Here is a 21,422-nt window from a genome sequence, read left to right on the forward strand (position 1 = left end):
TGTATGCATATATGGTGATGTTTACATATATATGTGTATGAATGATACATACATACATGGATATCACATGTATATATGTATAAACATAAATGCAATTTACTGAGTTCATTTAGCATTGCTTATATGTATATGTTTTTAGAGTTAACCACTTGGTATTGGATTACCAGTTAGGGGCTTATCCCTGGGGAAGACTAATTCTCTCTAAGCAGTTGTTAATCATCTGTAGCTCTTCACCTAGTGGTGGGACCCCATTGAGAGCTTCAGCATCTACATTGGTATTTCAACTGCTATCATTGTTCAAGTCTTGTCTAGCCAGCCATATTGTTGTGATTTCATGGCTGCAGCTTCCATGTTCTATCTAGAAGACACAACTTCATAGATGACTTCCTGGTTCACCAGGTCTTTTAATCCCCTTACCTGCTTCTGCAATGTTCCCGAGCCTTATGTATAGGGGTTGTATGGTAAGATGTGCTCAGTGTTACTAGCTGTCCTTGCATTATGATCTTCTCAGCAGGTACAGATTGGAAATATCTACAGACACATGTATCTATACACACATATATTCATAAATATAGATGCATGCATACATATTAATTGCATATCCATGCAAACATACACATAGACGTATTTTTAGAAACCATGAATTCACACTGCTATCCCTATGCCTACAGCATTGTCTCCTGATTTTCCTCATTTTGTATGCCCATTCATTTTCCTTTAAGGTGAGAATCCTAGCTACCATTTTATTTGTTCAATCTGATAATGCATCTAAAATACTTTGAGAATTTATCACTGTAGTCAATAAATAATTTGGATTATTTGTATCTTTTCTTCTTCCTTCCAGCCTTTATTCTTTTTTGTCATTATTGTTGTTATTGGAGAACTCAAGAACCCAACACTTGGCCATGATAAGAATTCAGGTTTGATTTACATAGTCTAACAAGATTTCCAAATGCAGCACTGAGTATTGAGGACTGAGGATTAAGCACAAAATGCTGTGGTTTTAAAGACTCTAGTGGCCACTTGAAGCCAACATGAATCAAAAAAGTGATAGGGACTTTTATTAAACAGTATATTCTAAACAGGAAGAATTTTAAAGAATAAAGCACTAGAGACCCTTCACACAAGGCCCTGCATTTTTTAACCTACTAAAGGCATAATAGTTCTGCTCCCTCTTGGTTGACCATGGAAAGTATGTACTCAGGTTGTTCTTGGGAATGTCTGCACCTCATCTTGGCAATGGTGATAGAGATGCAGATAGAGAGACCCAAGAAGGGAGAGTCTCTAGGGCTTAGGTAGAAAGGGGTTGTACAAACTTCAGGGTATCCCTTAATTGAGTGTCAGTAGGTTTCACTTAATTACTTCTTATAAATATTCTGTGATTGTGTGCTATGTGTGTATGTTGCTGTGTGCCCTCACCGAACATGAGTTTGCCGTGTATGCCCTTATTCAAACATGTGAGACAAGCCTCATCATGTTCCTTCTTGACATCATTCCCACATCATGAGTAAATCCTGTGAATTGTATGTATCTATAAAACTGTCCAAATTCTGCTGCCATTATGCTTGTGAAAACCCCCAGAGTTTATTGTAGCCACAGAAGGATAAGTGTTCATGCACCTGTGGATCGCATGCTCGCGCTCTCTCTCTCTCTCTCTCTCTCTCTCTCTCTCTCTCTCTCTCTCTCTCTCTCTCTCTCTCTCTCTCTCTCTCTCTCTCTTCATGTCTTCTGCTTATTTAAAACCCCTCTTAGCCAGCTGATAATCAGTTAGGATGCCTTGTGAATGGCATGGCCCTTAATACCCTTCTAATTTTATATGAACCAACAACTTCACTTGCTCATGGTTTTTAACTCATTCAGTACCTAAAGACTACATTCATCCATCTCCTTTCATGGACTCCACCCCTTGATTCATCTTCTACAGAATTTAATATGACTTTCTTTTTTAAATTCTTCAAATTTCAGCTTAAATTTTATCCTAGTCTGTATTTACCAATACAGCGTCCCAGTCATAAAATTCATAGCATGTCTCAGAGTTTTGTTCTCAGACATTTAATTAGGTGCTCACACATTTTTATATGCCATTCCCCCAATAGACTATGAATTTTCTGAGAACAGGGGGGTATGCATCCCCTCAGCACTTCTTTCACTCCCCCACATAGCACTTGAGATACGTATTGACTGTGCCATGACTTTTAAGTGAATTAGCAAAAGCACAGAAGTCTTAGTGTTTTTAGACCAGGCTGGCCTCTAACTCACAGAGGCCCACCAGCCTTTGCCAGCACCACCGAGCTGACTTGGTGTTCTCTTGTTTCTTCTGTTGTGGTTGCTCTATGCCGAAAACTAACACAACTCAGAGCAAGGTAAAAATGAAAAATTTCATGGAAAAATCAGCACACATACTGAGATTTCTACAGCAGCAAAACATCCAGGAAACATCCTGAGGCTTTTTTTTTTTTTTTTTTTTTCATCTTGAGAATCTGAGAAAGCTGAAGACCCCCACTCTGATTTACTGATTCTAAATCCACTCATTCAATCTTTGGACATTAGGAATTTTTTAAGCATTATAAACATAAAAACTTTTTCTATAAAAGCTATAGAAAATAATTCATTGAAGTTTGTGTTGTTTTCTTCTTATTCAACACTGGTGCATATGCAACCGTGGGTGTATTACTGATGAAGACTGAACACAAATTCTGAGTGGAAATACCTTTAAAGCCAGCATCAGCCAGTGTGTTGTCCGTGGGTGATTGCTGTAGTTGGCCTCCCTTGGAATGAATGTGTCTCTCAATCCTGCCTATCCGACTCCGGGGTCCTTTGAACTTAGACCGTGCATTCTCTTGTAACATGGTTGCCTCGACGCTGTCACTACCTCCTTATAATTTATGATGTCCATAGCATCATTTTCAGAAGGAAACATTTTTTCACTGAACTTTTCCATCTTTCAGAACTAAATGCCCTTTCCTTCTTTGTAGCTTCCAAGTTCTTGGCAATATAAGATATTAATTGCACAAATTAGAAATACATTTTGTTCTGGATAATTTTCTCATTTTTTTTTTGTTTTTGCCAAAGAACTTTTAACAAGAAGCACAAAAAATTTAGAATTTGGGTAAATTAACTTAAGACTCAAAATTTTTAATACTGAAAAATATTAGTAAATGTCAACATCATCAATATTGAAGCCTCAGTGATTTTCATAGTCTTTTCATATTCCCTATCTTATATAGCTTATTAATTCAGTGCTGCTGATGTCTCTAGAGCTTTAAGCTTGCAAATTATTAAAGACTGATTTTTGTTGTTACCAAAGAGTTAGAACTCCCACGGAGCAGTATTGAGGTCATTGAACAAAAACTGAAGAGAGAAAGCAAAATGATTTTATATGAAAAACCAGAATTGCTAAGACAGTAATAGTACTCTACTTCAGTAACATAACCAGAGGCTTCATAGCATGTAGATGGAGAGATAGGCACCATCAGGAAAGTGTGGATTCAATTTTCAATTTGCAGAGCAGAAATCAAATCAAACCAATGACTAAAAAGAAAATGAAAGAAAGATAACTGAAAAGCCATCTTAGAGAAAAGAGGATTCTCAGAGAATAAAAATTAACCAGAGCCGCATTTAAGGAACTTCTTTTGTACTAATGAATTTATAGCCATTAAAGCCAATTGATAACATAAACATTTTGTCTTATATAATCAAATATACTTTTTATGTACAGCAATGTTTTATGATACTACCCAGCATCTTTGCTGTTTTTATTAACCAAATGGAAGCTTCTCAGAGTGTTGACAGGAGCCCACATAGGTAGTTTCAGTATTCATTATACCTAGAAAAATGGTTCAGTGAATTTTCTCAGGGGCTGATTCTGAGATTGGCCCTAATTAATGTTTTCATTAATATCATGGATGATAGCATAGGATGAGCTTAATAAATTTTCCAATTATGCCAAATTGGATAGGGAAACTAGAAAAGAACTTGGTTGGAAGAACTTGATTGCAGTTTAAGTGACCTTTTTGTGTTGCAGCAGAAAATGAGGGATACAATTTAGTTGAGAATAAGAGGCTGGGAATGAGCCAGAAGTGAGGATTAACTCTCATGGATGCTGTGCTTTGCAACTTAGAATTTCAAAGTTACAGGAAGATAGAGTCACTACTCTAAAGGTAATATGGGATTAGTCTGACTGTGAATGGGGTTGACACAGAAATACAGCGAGGCCAGGAGAGGTGGGGCCTGTATGGAATAGTCACTGAATATGGCTACAAGGACACATCCCACTAGGATGTTTGAGATGGTTTCCCGTGGTTGTGTAGACTCACCACACTTGTATTCTCCTCAGAACTGAGAGTGCACTGAATTAATGCATTGCGCTTCAATGATTATGTAAGATGAAGAATGTGGGGAATAGGGTATTGTTGCTGGAGGGCTTCTCTCCAGGTTCCCCAAGCCCCTCAGTCCCACAATCCACTTATAAAATAATCACTCAGACGCTTATATCACTTATAAACTGTATGGCCGTGGCAGGCTTCTTGCTAACTGTTCTTTTATCTTAAATTAACCCATTTCTATAAATCTATATTTTGCCACGTGGCTGGTGGCTTACCAGAGTCTCTACATGCTGCTTCTCCTGGTGGTGGCTGCAGTGTCTCTCCCCCAGCCTTCCGCTTCCCAGAATTCTCCTCTCTCCTTGTCCCACCTACCTCCTGCCTGGTCATTGGCCATCAGTGTTTTATTTATATAGAACAATATCCACAGCAGGGTATAGATCCAGAGATAACCTCTAGAGTAATTGGGATACTCCTGCAAAGGTGAATCTGGGTATTCACTCCTTATGTATAGTACAAAGACTATTGTTACTTTCAAACACGTTGTTGTTGGTGTTGTTGTTGTTGTTGTTGTTTTCGAGACAGGGTTTCTCTGTGTAGCTTTGGGGCCTGTCCTAGAGCTCACTCTGTAGCCCAGGCTGGCCTCAAACTCACAGAGATCCACCTGGCCCTGCCTCCCGAGTACTGGGATTAAAGGCGTGTGCCACCACCGCCTGGCCTTTCAAACACATTTTAACTGTTCATTATTACAAAGACTTTCAATAGCTCTTTCCTATTTGTACAGTATATAGAACAATACATAATAAATTTTTTCTGAAAGAAAAATGTTACATAACTACAAAGGTAAGCTGTGTGGCTGGCTAATGGATGTGCAGATAATTCGCTATCCCTATCCCCTCTTTCCCTCCTTCCCTCCTCTTCCTTTCTATTCCTTCCTTTTTTTTACTTTTTTATGAAATTGAAAACATGTTAATGAGGATTTATTGTTTATATCAAGACAGTTTTTCGATGTAGCTCAGGCTAGACCAGAACTCAGTATGTAGGTCAAGCTGTCCTCTAAATCATAATTCTCTTCCCTTAACCCTGTAAGTCCTGAGATGACAGAACACCACCACACCCAAGCATGAGGAGAATTTTTATTATTCTAAAAATATAGCTAAAAGTTACATGGGAATTAAAACCTGGCCTAGGAAACTGTATTATATATGGTCACCTTACCCTTAAACAATACCTAGATATTCTTACTACAAGCTATACCTAACAAGTAAGTTATCTGCTTTTTATATTTTAAACATATGGTATTACTATGTAAATCTGCAGTGTCTTATGGAAATCTGGAAGTGTCTTTCAGATGCACAATATACCAATGTATTATCTTTTCTTTTAGGCCAAATGGCAGGCGACCACACAAGGCTGGAGTTTCATAACATAGAGACTGGCATCATCACAGAACGACGGTATCTTTCTTCTGTCCCCTCCAACTTCATTGGACACCTGCAAAGCCTGACATTTAATGGGATGGCGTACATAGACTTGTGCAAAAATGGTGATATAGATTACTGTGAGCTCAACGCCAGATTTGGCTTCAGGAACATCATTGCCGATCCCGTCACCTTCAAGACCAAATCGAGCTATGTTGCCTTAGCTACATTGCAAGCCTACACGTCTATGCATCTCTTTTTCCAGTTCAAGACCACATCCCTAGATGGACTAATCCTATATAACAGTGGGGATGGAAATGACTTTATTGTGGTTGAATTAGTTAAAGGGTACGTACATGTTAGTTCAATGAAAAGAGAAAAATAACTTTGCAAAGGTGAACTTTAATACCCAAAAGTCTATATGAAACACATTGTGCTGACTTAATATGGTAGTAGGCAGGAGGGGGAAGACAAATGACTCATTTGTTCAAAACCTTTACTAGGCATCTTCCGTGAGTATAACACAATGCAGTTACTTGTATGTACAAAGTATACATGTAAGTACAGATGAGCAGTTCATGGTAGGTCTCCTATGACTCTTATACTCCAAATGTGTATTTCCTGAGTTTTGACAATGCAGTTGCAGAGAAGTTTTAAGGCCACTCAGTGCTAAGTTAAATAGCTAATTCAGCTTATCGGATTAGTTATTTAATGAAACTCTAATTAATTCAAGCTTAGTTCTGTGATGAATAGTTTCGAAAGAATGTATTAATGAAGCATTTTGATAATGTGATGACAAGTGGACACATTTTCATCAATGTGGACATTTATTCCTCTCCTCGGTGAATATTATACATTCACTATAGACTAGATAATACACCAGGCAACACACATAACATGCATAAAAACATGTATATTTCCCTTGTGTACATCTTAGATTCCTCCCAACCTTGAACTACATATACATACCAACATATAGCATGACTGAGTCCAGGGGAATATGAAAGTTCAACAGAAAACCATGATGAGCAGTTTCCTGGGATGATCATGCGCACATTGTCAGGGGTCTTGGTAGAACAGAAAGCAGGAAATGTGTATTAGAACTCTGTGTTGACACATGAGACCACGTCTCCCATAGGAAGAATTGCTGTCTGTGTGATTGACCAAATGAGAGGGTGATAGAAACGGGGAATTCATAACAAAAGGTGGCATTTTCTCCCTTTAGTTTCACATCCAGGCAACTCCATCTCAAGATTCTGGAAGGATGACTGCACCTGAAAGCGTCCATTTATAATGTCTTGTTTACCATCATGGCTCATTCAGAAAGCAATGACTCTCTTTCATTTTCTTTCTAGGTACTTACATTATGTGTTTGACTTGGGAAATGGTGCTAACCTCATCAAAGGGAGCTCAAATAAACCACTCAACGACAATCAGTGGCACAATGTGATGATTTCAAGGGACACCAGCAATCTCCACACTGTAAAAATTGACACGAAAATCACAACGCAAATCACTGCAGGAGCCAGAAACTTAGACCTCAAGAGTAAGTACTGGCTAAGTCACAGTGTACAGCATCCATACACGAGTGAAAAAAAACCCTTTGCTCCAGGTACAGGCTCAGGCCTTCTGCAAAGGCTGACAAGAATTTCATTTTTTTTGCACATGATTAATAATACAACACACATGTCTCTTTTCTCCCTTTAATGTGTCACGAACATATGTATTTTTAATAACAGTTCAAAAATGCAACACCTAAGAATGCATGCATGATTAAAATTTAAAGAATGGGGGAAATGTGCTCATAATCTTGATATTGTCAGGAAAGGCAGGCTCCTGGAAGTCTTCAGTCCCAGTAGTTTTCTACCAATGTGGGGTTAATGGAACCAGATGTATATTGAGCTTCTCTTTAGTTTTTCCCCCTTTAGTTTCCTAGATGCTTTCAGACTCTTCTATCACCAGCTATGAACCTGGCTTATCCTTTGTAATCAGTAGTGAGTTTTACTTTCTTCACCACCTCCCTGACATACACAGGCACACATGTTCACACATATACATACACACATGCTCTATCTATCTATCTATCTATCTATCTATCTATCTATCTATCTATCATCTCTTTCTCTCTCACGCATGCACACATGGAATGCTGCTTTAATGAGCTGTTGAGACTTAATTTTTCAAATGCTTAGAAGACATGCTAAAAATGGGAGAAAATAATATTAGATCCTTTTTGAATGGGTCTTTGTGATTCACTGAGAACCATAGCCACATATCCCATCATAATGATCAGGACAAGAAGCATTGGAGAAGGTTCCATTAGCCTTTTACTCTGAGTATTGAAGAGCTGAGGCTTGAATGTCTCAACCTGGGATAGGACAGCTCCTGGAGGAGCAGAGAGTAAACCCAGAGCTCAGCACACCCCACTTTCTTTCCCCCTGCTCTGTCCTGATGCATGGCAAAGCCCCTCAGATATCATTCAGGCATATTTTGCTTTAAAAGGCTTCTCATGTATAATGATGGGATCTCTTCCTTGGATTCAGGAAATAACTACATTGGAGAGTTACAGGACCAGAAAGGGGACAATCCAATAGCAGTTCTTCTAGAGAAAAAAAAATGCAGCTTCTAAACAAAATGAAAGAAGAAAATGCTTCATTTTGTGTTATTGTAGAACATATTTACAATACTGGTTCCTCATTGTCACTCATAAAACATGGGACAGTGGTTGTCTCCCTTCTTAACTTCAAAGGTCTCTCATTTGCTTCAAATCTAATAGCTTAGCTGAAACCTGACAGGAAATTCAAAGAAATGCAGCTTACCAGGTTCTGCTGCTCCTTTGTCCTCTCCGTGACAAAAGTGACCCGAGCATCTGGTTTCTATGCAGAGGGTGCCCTCGGTGTGCATGGTGGACTCGGGTGGTCTTTTTCAAGGGAAGAGGGGGATTGTGAAGGACACTGGCCAGGCCGGCCACAGCTGAATAACACAATGCCTTTTTTATGTCAGAGAGATCACAGGGCACATATATGCCTGTTACCAGAGACCTCAGAGGCCATGTCTGAAATTCAGATGACTAGAAGCCCATGTTTCACCACTGCTGGAAGCATTCAATACTCACAGCCCTAGGTGGTGAGCGAGGAAATCCTGTTGGCTGTGTGATTCAGATGTTTGGGACACCAGATATTTGCTTCTCATCCATTAAATGGATGCGAGCATACTCGGAAGTTGTAGTGGGGTTCTTTCTGATGGGGTGCGTGTCATAAAGGTGGCTTTGCAAACCTTAGAAACATTTTCTTGAAACACGTACTGCTTTTTAATACTGATTTTAAGAAAAGCACTTCCCATAATAATAAAAAAAATACTAAAACCACGAATTACATGGAGAGTGGACAAATTCAGACGTTAAGTCTGGTACTCTTGACTAAATACATGGTGTTTGGGCTTGGATTGGTTTGATCTGGCTTTTGGTTTTCTGAGACAGGGTTTCTCTGTGTAACAGCCCTAGCTGTCCTGGAACTCCCTTTGTTGTCATGTTTTAAAACGCCAAAACTTGCCTGGTAGTGGTGGCACACGTCTTTAATCCCAGCACTTGGGAGGCAGGGGCAGGCAGATCTCTGTGAGTTTGAGGCCAGCCTGGTCTACAGGACAGCCAAGGCTACACAGAGAAACTCTATCTCAAAACAAAAACAAGAACAACAAAAACTCAGTTTAAGTTAGAGGTTAATCTCCGAGATGAATAATTAGTTTTGTGTGTGTGTGTGTGTGTGTGTGTGTGTGTGTGTGTGTGTACAGGTGTGTGTAGTGTATGGGTGCTGGTGTGTGTGTGTGTGTGTGTGAGAGAGAGTGTGTGAGTGTGTGTGTACAGGTGTGTGTAGTGTATGCGTGCTGGTGTGGACCCTGGAGGAGGATCTTGGATGTCTTGCCCTACCATTTTCCTTTGAGCCAGAGTCTCTCACTGAGTCTGGAGCCCCCCCCCCCCATACTCCTGTTTTGCCCCTGCCTTTCTCCGTGTTGGGTAGCAGGCACATGCATGGGTGGGAAGGCTGTTTGTGTGGATTCTGGGTACTGCACATCTCATGCATGTATATGAAGCACTCTTACTTACCGATTCATCTCTCAGGCTGTCCAAATGAGATTCTTTACCAATACATTTTGTGAAGCCGCTGGGCCTCCAGAGCGCTTAGATCAGGTCACAAAATGTGAACTAGTCCCTAAAACTAGGCTGAAGTTCCCACTTGTGAGTGGATGTGTGACTTTTAATTGGAATGATAACCCCAAGGATCTTAATGGAGAAGATGACAGTGTCCTTCCATGAAAAGTTACCCTCCCCAAGACACTCACATGCAGGACGTAGCCGAGAGGGGAGCTGTGGCGCCACATGTGGGCACTGGAACTGGGGTGAGCCAGAAGACTTGTCTATGAAGCCATCCATGTTAAGGGATACTGGAAGCACAAGTGGAAATCACCAGGCGCTGTTTCTCCTTCCCTCCTGGGTACCCGTGAGGACTTAGGGTGGGTTCTGCATGTGAGCCTGCAGGACTCCACACTCCGAACTGACCATGCATGCCAGTCATGTAGAATGGAGCCTCTGGAGCATGCAAGAAAAATCCCCTTATCTAAGTCAGTGGTTTTATTTGGGGTTTGTTTTCGCTGAGACTCACCTTTGAGAATTAAATTTACTCTGATTTATCCAAATCCTTTTCAAATCTTTACTTATCTAAACGAGACCAGTCTGCTTTAGCTACACCACACGCCCTTGGTAGTTGGTCAAGTGCAGAATTCCATATCCTTCTCAGTCTAGCTCACTGGGGATGCCCCGGGAAACAGCCGGTGTCCAGTTAGAGGTCCTCACTACTTGCTGTGCATTAGCATCCTGAAACAAGGCACCGTTTATGTTAAACTAAAGGTTTAACTAACCCTGTAAGGGTTTTTGTGTGTGTGTGTGTGTAGGTCCGTCCTCATCTGAAGTCACTTGGCTGAATCAGATTGTTGGCACTTTCACTTACGTGGCTCTACCCGAAAGGCACACCAGAGGGCAGCATAGTGCCATGCACTGTGTTCCATGATGCTGGGGCGGGGGATTAACTCACTCCATTCGTGCTGGGAAACAGAACCGCTTTGTTTCCAGAATCTAAAATGCCATATTTAGCCTTCACAGCAGTGCACGCTTTTGTCCGTGACTGTGTTTCATCTTGTAGATGTAGGGATGTGAAACCCAGGCCTCTCTCGTCCCCACCTCGACTCAGGTGGAAATAGTCACAAACGAGCCTCAATCTAAGGCTCCTTCCCGAAGAGAACTCCGTGCTGATGACCTTGTTCAAATAATCTTTCCTGACACTGCCCAAGTCTCGCGGGTGTATGCCTCTCCCTGCTGATACAGCTTTGTTTTCATCTTTATTCCCAGCTGCTGGTGTCTATTCCCTTCGGCTATTATTTGCAAGCTGCAACCCGCATTGAAAGGCTCCGCCTTCACTGGCTCTCAACAGATTCCGTAATGTCTCTGTTCATTTTGGAACTTTAGAGTCCCAGCCTCTTTAGTGAGATAATGTAATCCCTCCTTATGCGTCTCTTGTCCTAATTTGCCAATTGGTTTGTAAAAGTATATGGGAAAGAGCTGATTTTTGTTGAGTCCCTGTTAAATACTCAGTAGATTTAAATGAGGTTATTGTATGTAATCTTTATGAGTGTCCGGGAATTTGAATTGAGGTCAGTCTTGCTTATTCATTTATCTAGTTCAAGAATAAAAATAGAAAAGACGACTAGTTTTGGGTCTCCATCTTTCATAGATGCCCTTCTTTAAATACTAAATTAATCTGTCAGCAAATTGAGGCACGTTTGAATTTGATTGCGGCCGACCATGCTACTGGGTGTGTAGCAGAGAGTGCCCTCCTGTGGCCACATAGCAGAATAACATCACTAACTCACAAGCCGCCATCTAGGTCAGGCAGGTGGTGAGCTCTTTGTCCCTTCCTCCTCCTTTATCTCCTTTCACAAATCCCAAATTATTTCCCTCTTGAGGGTGTCCCGTTCCTCCTCATCTCTTCTAAGCATTTTTCATATCCTCATTCAAATTTCAGCCTGAAGGTAGCTAGCTGCCTGCTATTGTTTCCCAAGCCCCCAACCAGAAACAGCCAGGAATTTCCATTGCAACAGGTTCCATCTCTAAGGAAGGATGTGCGTACATCCGAAGTTTGCCCCTTTCTGTTATAACTCAATTGGCCTGTTACTCAGTGGCCCCCATTCTCTGGGCCTGAATATAAGGCATATCAACCTGTTTTCTACCTTTCCACGTTGCACTTTGCAAAGCATTTACTGGGGGATGTTAATTCCAAAGTGTTGATCATGTTTAAACATGCCTGAGCTTTGTTGTTCAGCACAGGTGGCCTCTGGTAGACCGTTTGTCTTGCCCAGATTAATTTGCTCAAATTGGAACTGTTCAGAGAAGAATTTGACTTTGAACCTAGCCTTAGAGCCAGATGTGACATCCGACAGCGGAAGAGATGTCCAGCGGTCCTCTTGGCGTCTTGTTTATAATGTTGTGAGATTTACTAAACTTTTCTTAGTTTAAGGGAGGTTATTTTAAGAATCCATTGGAAAGTTAGAGACAAGAAACCTTTTCAGTGGCTAACAATGAGTCAGTCCCCTCAGAGGGTAAGAAGTTTGTTCTAATTGCCGCAGTAGTATCTCCAGGAGACCTGGGTGTCCCTGGCACCTGCTCCCTCCTCCCTAGTTCCTAAGGCATTATCCCACCAACCCATCCCATAATATCATCATGCCTTTGAGACCCTCCTTCTACCCCTCCTGCTGGCACTGCCCCACGGATAGCATCTCATTACTGGTGGCGGTGGTTCCTCTTTAGTACTCCCTCCTTATCATACTCCCCAGTGAGCTCACCTGTCGCCACGGGTGCCAGACCGTAGCAGCTGTTTTCCCAGTGGCAGTGGCTGGACGCACTTCTTTACAAATTGTCAATAAATACAATTAGATCTTCATGGCATGCAGTATGAACCTCCTGAGGAAGACAGACGCTGTGTTCCTAAGAGTCTCAGAAGGAAGCAGGGCATTTTGCTGGTGGAGGAAGGCTTTGGACATCATACAGAAGCTGGGGAGTTGAGAATCAAAGTGTTTAGCAGGACAGTGCAGTTAGCAGTACACTTTAGAAGGATCATTCAGGGGCTGGAGAGATGGCTCGGCGGTTAAGAGCACTGGCTGCTCTTTCAGAGGTCCCAGGTTCAATTCCCAGCAACCATGTGGTGGCTCACAACCATCTGTAATGGGATCTGATTCCCTCTTCTGGTATGGCTGAAAATTAGGCACTCATATACATAAAATAAAATAAACAAATAAGTAATTTTTTTTTTAATTTTTTTTTTTTTTTTTTTTTTTTTTTGGTTTTTGGTTTTTGAAGACAGGGTTCCTCTGTGTAGCTTTGTGCCTTTACTGAAACTCACTTGGTAGCCCAGGCTGGCCTCAAACTCATAGAGATCCACCTGCTTCTGCCTCCTGAGTGCTGGGATTAAAGGCGTGCGCCGCCGCTGCCGCTGCTGCCGCCGCCACCACCACCACCCAGCACAAATAAGTATTTTTTTAAAAAAAAGAATGATCATTCAGTTTCAGTGCCAATGACAGGTGAAGCCCGATGGGGAAAGGGGCCACTTTGGAGGCAATCACCACAGCACAGAACAGAAACAATAAGCCTGTGTGTCTGTCAGGGTAATACTTGACATCTTTGCTATTCCTTTTCCCACGCAAGTGTTACAGCATGGTTACTTGAAAGACAATTAGAGATGAAACCATTGTTTCTTTTTGATGATTCCGTTCAACTCCCAGGCTTTGCAGAAATCTACCTAAATCTGTTATCTTGACTATAAAACCTCTGACAGTTTGTTTTAATCCACTCTGACTTCCCCCACCTTTAGGAAGAGATCCTTGCCTTAACATGAACAGTTCCCTTTGGCCTCCTGTCTAACATTCACTATGAATGTTTTTCTTCTGGCCGTGGTTAAGTTTCAGGCCAGATTCCACGATTGCAGCTTAAATGTCTGCATCCTGTTCTGACAACCCTGTATTGTTGAAATCCATCATCCTTTGCACTCACTTTGGAATCTTTGCAGCATTAGGCAGAGTTATCCTGCATTAGCCTATTCAATGTCTTCCAACTCAGAGACTTCCCTTCCCATCATTGGGAACACAGGAACTTGAGTATCACTAAGATCTCACCTGTTCCTAGACAGATGTGTTCCAGAGAACTGATGTACTCAGCCATTTGTCAAGTTAAAATGTTCTCCAGATCCAGCCTTCTACTTTCTGACTCTTCACTGTGAAACAACCAAGGTTTTATTTATTTTATGTGTGTATGCTTACACACATTGATGTATGTGTGCTACATGCATACCTCCTACATAGAGAAGACAGAGGAGGAAGTAAGGTCCCGGTGTCAGGGAGGTCATTGGATCCCAGGAAGTGGAGTTACTAATGGTTGTCAACCACTGTGTGCATAGAAACCTAACCCAGGTCAACAAGTATTCTTAACCCCTGAACCATCTCTCCTGTCCCCCTAATTCAGGATTCTCACATGGGCCAGGGAAACCAACTTTTATTGTTCCTATCAGCCTCAGTTGACTGCTACTGACAGCCTGGAACATCAAATTGAAAAGAAATCTGAAACATTTGTGGATTTACTAACAGAGTATGGGAGTGGTAAAGTCAGGTGCAAGATGGAGATGAGTCTTAGGTAGCTACGTATTGCATTTGAGTTTCTGGCATAGTTCTAAGGCCTTGACCCTTACCAGTTCTAGATGAACCATATCTAGGCGCTGATTTCTACTCACAGAAAAGATTCTGAGCTCTGATACCCACAAGCCCTGGCTAACATGCTTGGAACAATTGCAGACCTGCTCATGGTAATCCTACAGCAAAGAAGCAGCTCTCCTGAGACCTCCCCCAGCACAGTCCCTCCCCGAAAGTGGAACCCGGGGTTCTCATGCCTTTCAGAACAAAGTCTGGGTTTACCATGCCCCAAAAGAGACAGCAGGACAGTTGAAACTTGTGGTGGCAGATATCTAATGGACTGGACTGGCCAATCACTGCAGGGTCTTGGAGCTGAGTTCTGAAGAGCGAGGTTTACACAAGTTATCAGCCTCAGCTAGAGGTCAGCCTTCAGTTCTCTCTACTCCAGATGATGCCAACTGCGGATTGAGTCACCTTCTTAGATCTTGGGTGTTCACTGGCAAGAGCTTCTATGTCATTGGGAAAGCGAGTGTGATAACAGGTCCTCATTCAGGAGTAGTATTCATGGCACGTTGACCTTTCTCCTTTTATGGAAACAAAGGTCTTTGTGATTAAGCAGCATAAACTGACTCATTATCTTAAGAAAACAAAAGAAAGAAATGGTAAAGAGAAGGAAAAGAGAGAGGTGGGAGCAGGGCCGTGGAGGGTAGAGACCAACTCTTGGAACAAGCAGTGTCTGCTTCTCTGCATGTCCATGAGGACTACACTAGACTCCCCTCCTCTCCCTCCTCCATATTGTCTTTTCCTACTTTCAGAACTTTAGGAAGTAAGCATGAAGCCCGAGCTCCTTGCTGTCTTCCAGTCAAATAGACACTCAAGACTCACCTAGGGTTAGGATCCTAGACCTAAATTCTTGAAAAACAGATTTAACTAGAGCATATTTCCTCTCTGGGACCAGGAACAGGAATGAGAGTTAATATCACAGTGTACAATTATGCATCTACTGAATTTGTTTGAAGGTGTATTTGAGTTGGCTAGGCAGGGCAAAAGAAAAAGCATCAAAGGGTCCCCAAAAGTGATCTTTAACTTTCTGTATAGGAATTGAGGGGCAGGATTTGCCCATCTCTTGAGGCTAGTATGAGGACAAGGTACAAATTCATGAAGGTGTTGAGAATATGGAAATCAAGTGGCACTAAAATATTTGTATGACAAAGAAAAGTAAGTAGAGTAAGTAGAACTGCCTTGAGTGAGTAGAACTACCTTGAGTGAGTAGAACTACATTGAGTATGTTGCCCTGGATCAGTGATTACAAAGTTAGAAACTCACAAGAAACCCTGATGGAAAGAGGGACCTAGACTGTTGCCCTCAATGGAATTGTGAGGATTCAAACCAAACTCCTGTAGATCGGTTCAACAACAGACAGGCCCCAGATGGCACCTGGGTAACACTACACTTGTTCACTATACGTTTCCCAAAGAAGAGGGACTTTTAAGGAGTTCTCTCACTTAGGTAGGGTTCAGCCGTAAAGCAGGTCCATCTTTTATTAGGATGCAGAAGATTCTAGAGTCTATTCACTACTTCAGAAAACTCAAGTCTTTAATATAGTAACAGGCTGGAAAGTTGGGGGAGACTTGGTTGGAAGTACTCCTGCAAAAGTGCTCCAAAGCCATTTTTGCACGTCTATGGCTAAGCAGGCCACATGACTGTAGATGAAGTTCTAAACAGTCTTATTAAATAAGAAACAGAGAGCCAAATACAGAGTTAAAAGCCCAAGAGATCAAAGCACTAGCGAAGAGCCAAGACCACCTTATTTTACCACCTGGCTGCAGTCGCTTCCCCAGAAAGAGAGAGACCTTCCTGTGTGACTTGTCTTTTTATTGCCTTTCTGTTCTGCCTTCTCATTGACTCTAAACCCAACCACATGACTTCCTCATCACTGCCTGTCTATACAGACCTCCAGGCCTCTATGGTTGGTACTAGGATTTAAGGTTCAGGTCACCATGCTTGGCTGTGTTTTTGACCACACAGAGACTCTGCCTACCATGTGATGGATTAAGGGCATGGACTACCACCACCTGAATTCTGTTCCTAGCTTGTTAATGACCTCTGATCTCCAGGCAAACTTTATTTATTAACATACAAATAAAATCACATTTCAGCTCAATTAATATATCACCACACATGACTTTCAGCATCTACCATCTTCCTTTTACTAAGTGTGAGCTTAGTGATTTACATGTGTTTTTAAATGTGCTTACATGTGTTGATTATCATGAAAACTTGCTGAAGATGTATTACTTAGGTTCATGTTGGAGGCGAACAAAGTAAGGCTTAGAGAAGTTAAGTATTATACTAAGACAATGAAGATAGTGATATTAAATACCAATGAGTATGACTCTCTGAAAGCTCATTAGATTCCATGTACTAATAAATATTTACAAGTGATATCTTACTTATTTCTTACCAAAGTACATAAAGTAATCCAATGTATTCTTTGATAATTTATGGCGCTTGTAAGGCTCCCTGAACTATAGCAAGTACTTGTTATTTGTTGACCAACTTCCATTATTGTTTTTACCCAGGCCAACCCATATGGACTTGTTAGTTTCTTAGTTGCTAAGATACCAGCAATTAATAATTCTAGCTCATCTGTAGGAGGTTTCTTCTCCATCTCCAACCCTCATTCCCAAGTTACTTCTCCCATTCATCCAACACACACACTCCTTTGATGTCCTTTGATGTTCAGAAACTGCAGATGCTATAAGTGTCTGTACTAATGTGCTGTTCTATTACACCACAGACCATTGCATTTATAAATACAGCAGGTGTGGTTTCATCTGTTTTTGAAAAGCTTGATGGCCCATGACACAGTCATTTGATTTTTGCTGAGACATAAATGTGAATCATGGACAACAGTAGGATGATATACAAAGTTGTCTTCAGGAAGCAAACTCCCTGCTTAGATCTGCTTAATAGATAATTATAAATAAAAAAACTACTACTAATAAATTACAGACATCACTGTAATTCTAGTCATTGCTGTCATTTATTGAAGGCTTGAGTGTCAAGATTTAACTAAAGATTTAAGTTCAGGGTTTATATGTAAAATATTGCATCAACTAGGCAAGATGATCTAATATAATCAAGCCACAATGCTACTTTTTTACCTCAAGCCATCTCTTCAAATTGTGCAGTTTGGAGGTATTTGCACCATGCATAGGCCCAGAGAATATATTTGGGTTCTCTTATAAAACCATCTTTAATGTAAACCTTTAAGTAGTATTGGCTGGGGAGAGATCTCAGCAGTTAAGAGCATGGGCTGCTTTTGTAGAAGACTCAAATGTGCTTCCCGGAACCCCTATGGGGTCCATCCCTCATAACTGCTTGTAATTTCAGCTATGTGAGTGATGAGCAGGTGCCCATACACAGGCACACAACATGTTCTAAAAACTTTTTAAACTAAGTAAAAGTTATTTATCAAATCTCAGAAATGAAATTTTGATTGTGACCACAAGGGCAGGAGAAAAGGCAGCATATTCAAACATCTGCCATTTCGTGCTCTTGTTTCATTGTAATTGATGACTGAGGACAAATCTGACTTCAGACTCTAGGCCCAACAGATGCGTCATCCTCATTCTTTAGTGATCCTTTCCTGTCTTCATCTAAGATGTCTCTGCCTGAGTTCCGACTGTAACCGCTATGATATCTGTGTTCACTCATGTGGACTCAACATTGCTCTGTCTCTAGATAGGCCAGCTGGCTTCTTTTATGCCCTCCTGTCTCTGAATATTTCCATGCACCATTTTCACTCATCACTCCTAGAAATGTATTCATTTCTGATGCTCACATTTCTGTTTAGCTGCCACAGGTTACTTAATGTTTTCTCAGTATAATCCTTGCCAGTTCTGCCCCTCCACACTGCAATGAACACAAAGCAGTATTTATGGCCAGGGAACCAGGGGGGCTGTCTGCCTGTACTGGGAGAGCAGTACATACTCACTATATCACAGAGACCACTTCACATCATAGTCTTTAGAATTTATTGTTTTGTTTCATCTGTAGGGGTGTTTTACCTACAGGTGTGTATGTCTAGGCAGCACATGCATGCCTGTATCTTCAGAGGCCAAAAGACTGCATCAGATGCCCTGGGACCGCAGGTACTGACGGTTGTGAACCACTGTATCAGTGCTGGGAATGAAATGTCAATCCTCTGCGAGAGCATCCAGTGCTCTTAACCAGCTCGTAACCAGTGCCGAGCTCTCTCCAGCTCCTGCAAACACAGTTTATAAGTCAGAGTTAGTGATCCATGCATGAAATCAGTGCTCTGGAAGATAATATGTTCTAGGGCAATGTTCTCTACACATTCAGTGAAAAGTGATTATTTTAATTGTCAGGAGTACCATGTGATAAATTGAAACATTGTCTTTCAACATAAAAACCTTCAAACATGCACATCACGACATCCTTAGATACTGATGAAAATTTCACTTCTGGTCATTAAGCAGGAAATGAATATTTTGACTTCTACTTTTCACATCCTTCCCCACCCTTCTGTCTTACATAGGATGCATGTATTGAGTCTCTTACCTTAGCTTCTGAAATCCTCAGATTTGTACTACAGCAAAATTTTGACTTGTTCTGTATCCATTCCATGTGTTCCTTAGTAGGCTAGCATTTGCAGATACTTAAATGCAGGGCCAGCAAACATAAAGCCTGTGGCTGGATGATTAGGAGTTGGCTTGTCAATCAGTCATTTGCTGGTTTACCAGGCCATTTTCTTGCTCTTCAGCTGTTATAGCCTTCCACTTCCCTTAGCCTTCAGAGTAAATTTTTTCTCTCCAAGGATTTTAGGATGAATCCTTTACCATACATATTTGTGTATTGAACAAATAAAGCACTTGGAAAGATACTCTAGCACACAGCATGATCTGATGATATACTGAAAACATCCTATCTTTCACCATGGAAGAAATTCCTTTTTAGTTAAAAAATACAAAAATAATCTAATGCTTAAGGAAAAAAATAGATATTTTATTTAACTCTGTAAATCTCATACTTTAGAAGCCCTTTGGCAATGCTTGTAAAACCATGTGTACTACTTTCCCATGGTTCTTTACTGCTGTGTAATTTCAAACTATAGTCTCTTTTTTGATTGTATTAAGTAGGCCATCATTATAGAGCATAGAAGTTCTCATTAGCTTAAAACAGCAGGAGTTCCACCCACCCACCCAAAATAAATTTTTATTGATTTTGAGATGAAAAAATTAATTTATTTAAAGTAAAATATTGTTTTAAAGACAAAGTATTATATAGAACAACAAAAATTTCAGGGGAACAACAGATTTGTATAGATTCTGTAACTGACCTCGTTTGTATAAGTCTTCATTCATTACCAGAAGTCATTTTCAATGCTACTTTTCTTCTTCTATCATTCGGAGTATTTTTAGTAAAAATAGTAAAGAAAGAAGTAGCCTTGGAGTCAGGGGACCCAGGTGTGAGCGAGCCTCATTCTTCTGATGTTGGAAGTACTGTGCTGACCCAATGAATCCCCCTTTCTGATGATGATTGTTCACTTGTGAGGTCTAGATAATAATAACATATGGGTGCTCTGAGGAGCTTGGAGAAGTCAAAGTCCCTCCCACACTAAGTGAAAATCCATACACAGATCCTAACAATCTATGTGGCCTTCACAAACCCATCTGCAGTTCAAGTGGGTATCACACACAAGAGGAAAAGGAAAACATGGTAGACAGAAGTGTCCACTCTGGAGGGTATTGATCACAGGTATGGAGGCTTGCTGCCATTTGGTTGGGGACAAAAGGAAAACAGGGGAAACAATTTCTACCTGGCCTTCTCCTAAAAAGCCAAATGTCAAATTTAAATTGTAAAACCATAGAATGAAGTTAGCTTGACGTGGATTTATTTGCCTGAACTCATACCCCATCTGCCAGCGTTACTGGCGTAGAGTAGATTTAAAAGAAGATGGATTACTTCAGGCACCTCCATAGCCGTTTCCTTTTATTATTCTCCATTTAGCATGCCCACCAGGTTTTCCACAGTCTGTTGGCCAAACACATAAACAAAATCTGTCTTCATGTTATACGGCTCTGAATCCTCCTTAAAAACAAAAATTCTTCTATAGGCAATTTTTTCCCCTCAAAATTTCAGCTGGAAAGCAAATGTCAGATTGGAAACCATTTTCTGAGTCTTTCCACAAAATAGGGAAAATATTGACTCTCAAGGACTGGGTTTAGGAATGCAATGTGTTGGGGTCTGGGGTCTGAACTCAAACCTTGGTGTATTGCCCACCCTTTGCATGGAGGTATTAGTATTAAGGCATGGCAGGGATAGCTTCTGACTTTTCCTCTGTGAGTAGCAGTTGAGAAGCAGCCTTTGCATCCAAACATCAAATACTAGTATCATAAGGATGTCTGCCACTTCTCAGGAGTCTGATACCAAGAAGTTACAGTTATGGCAGAAAATTGACCGGTTTTTCTTCTGAGATTTCCGAGCTTGCAAATGCATCTCTCTCTGCGTCCTGAGAATCTGTTAGCTTGGTGGGGCCCCACTAACACCACGGTGACTTTTCTCAATCGGCTATGACTTTCCAAATTTTCCTGTACTCCTGTAATGAGCCTTTGGCTTTTGGCATGCACACTGTGTAAGCCGGGGTGGATTAACTGAAATCATCGTGGTTTCACAAGACTGGACTTTCAGCGTGTTTCCCCTGTTTTCTAGCCTTCTTGTCCTGAACCACAGGACCCTTAGCAGCTTCTATCGCATGTGTTCGTGATGACTTTTGCTCGAAGGTAGCTCACTAGGTAGAGACAAATAAAACAGTGCTTACACAAGTGCTTTTAAACCTGAGTGTGTTTCACTGATGCCAGTTATTGTGATAATGATAAAGTCTGACCTTTCTTCCCCATTTTTTCTAGTGCTGGAGATTGAGTCC

General features: G+C 41.0%; 1 protein-coding gene across 32 annotated transcripts in view; it reads left to right on the forward strand.

Annotated features, from left to right (window-relative positions):
- Nucleotides 1–21,422, forward strand: part of Nrxn1 (neurexin 1) — a 1,067,728-nt gene that overhangs the window by 497,848 nt on the left and 548,458 nt on the right. For all 32 annotated transcript variants that reach the window (XM_037198226.1, XM_037198233.1, XM_028893236.2 and 29 more), the window contains 2 exons: nt 5,710–6,091; nt 7,099–7,289. In XM_037198226.1, coding sequence (XP_037054121.1) covers nt 5,710–6,091; nt 7,099–7,289 — 573 coding nt within the window. The remainder of the gene's footprint in view (nt 1–5,709; nt 6,092–7,098; nt 7,290–21,422) is intronic.

This window comes from Peromyscus leucopus, chromosome 22 (assembly GCF_004664715.2).
Source record: "Peromyscus leucopus breed LL Stock chromosome 22, UCI_PerLeu_2.1, whole genome shotgun sequence".
In the NCBI taxonomy this organism is placed as follows: Eukaryota; Metazoa; Chordata; class Mammalia; order Rodentia; family Cricetidae; genus Peromyscus; species Peromyscus leucopus.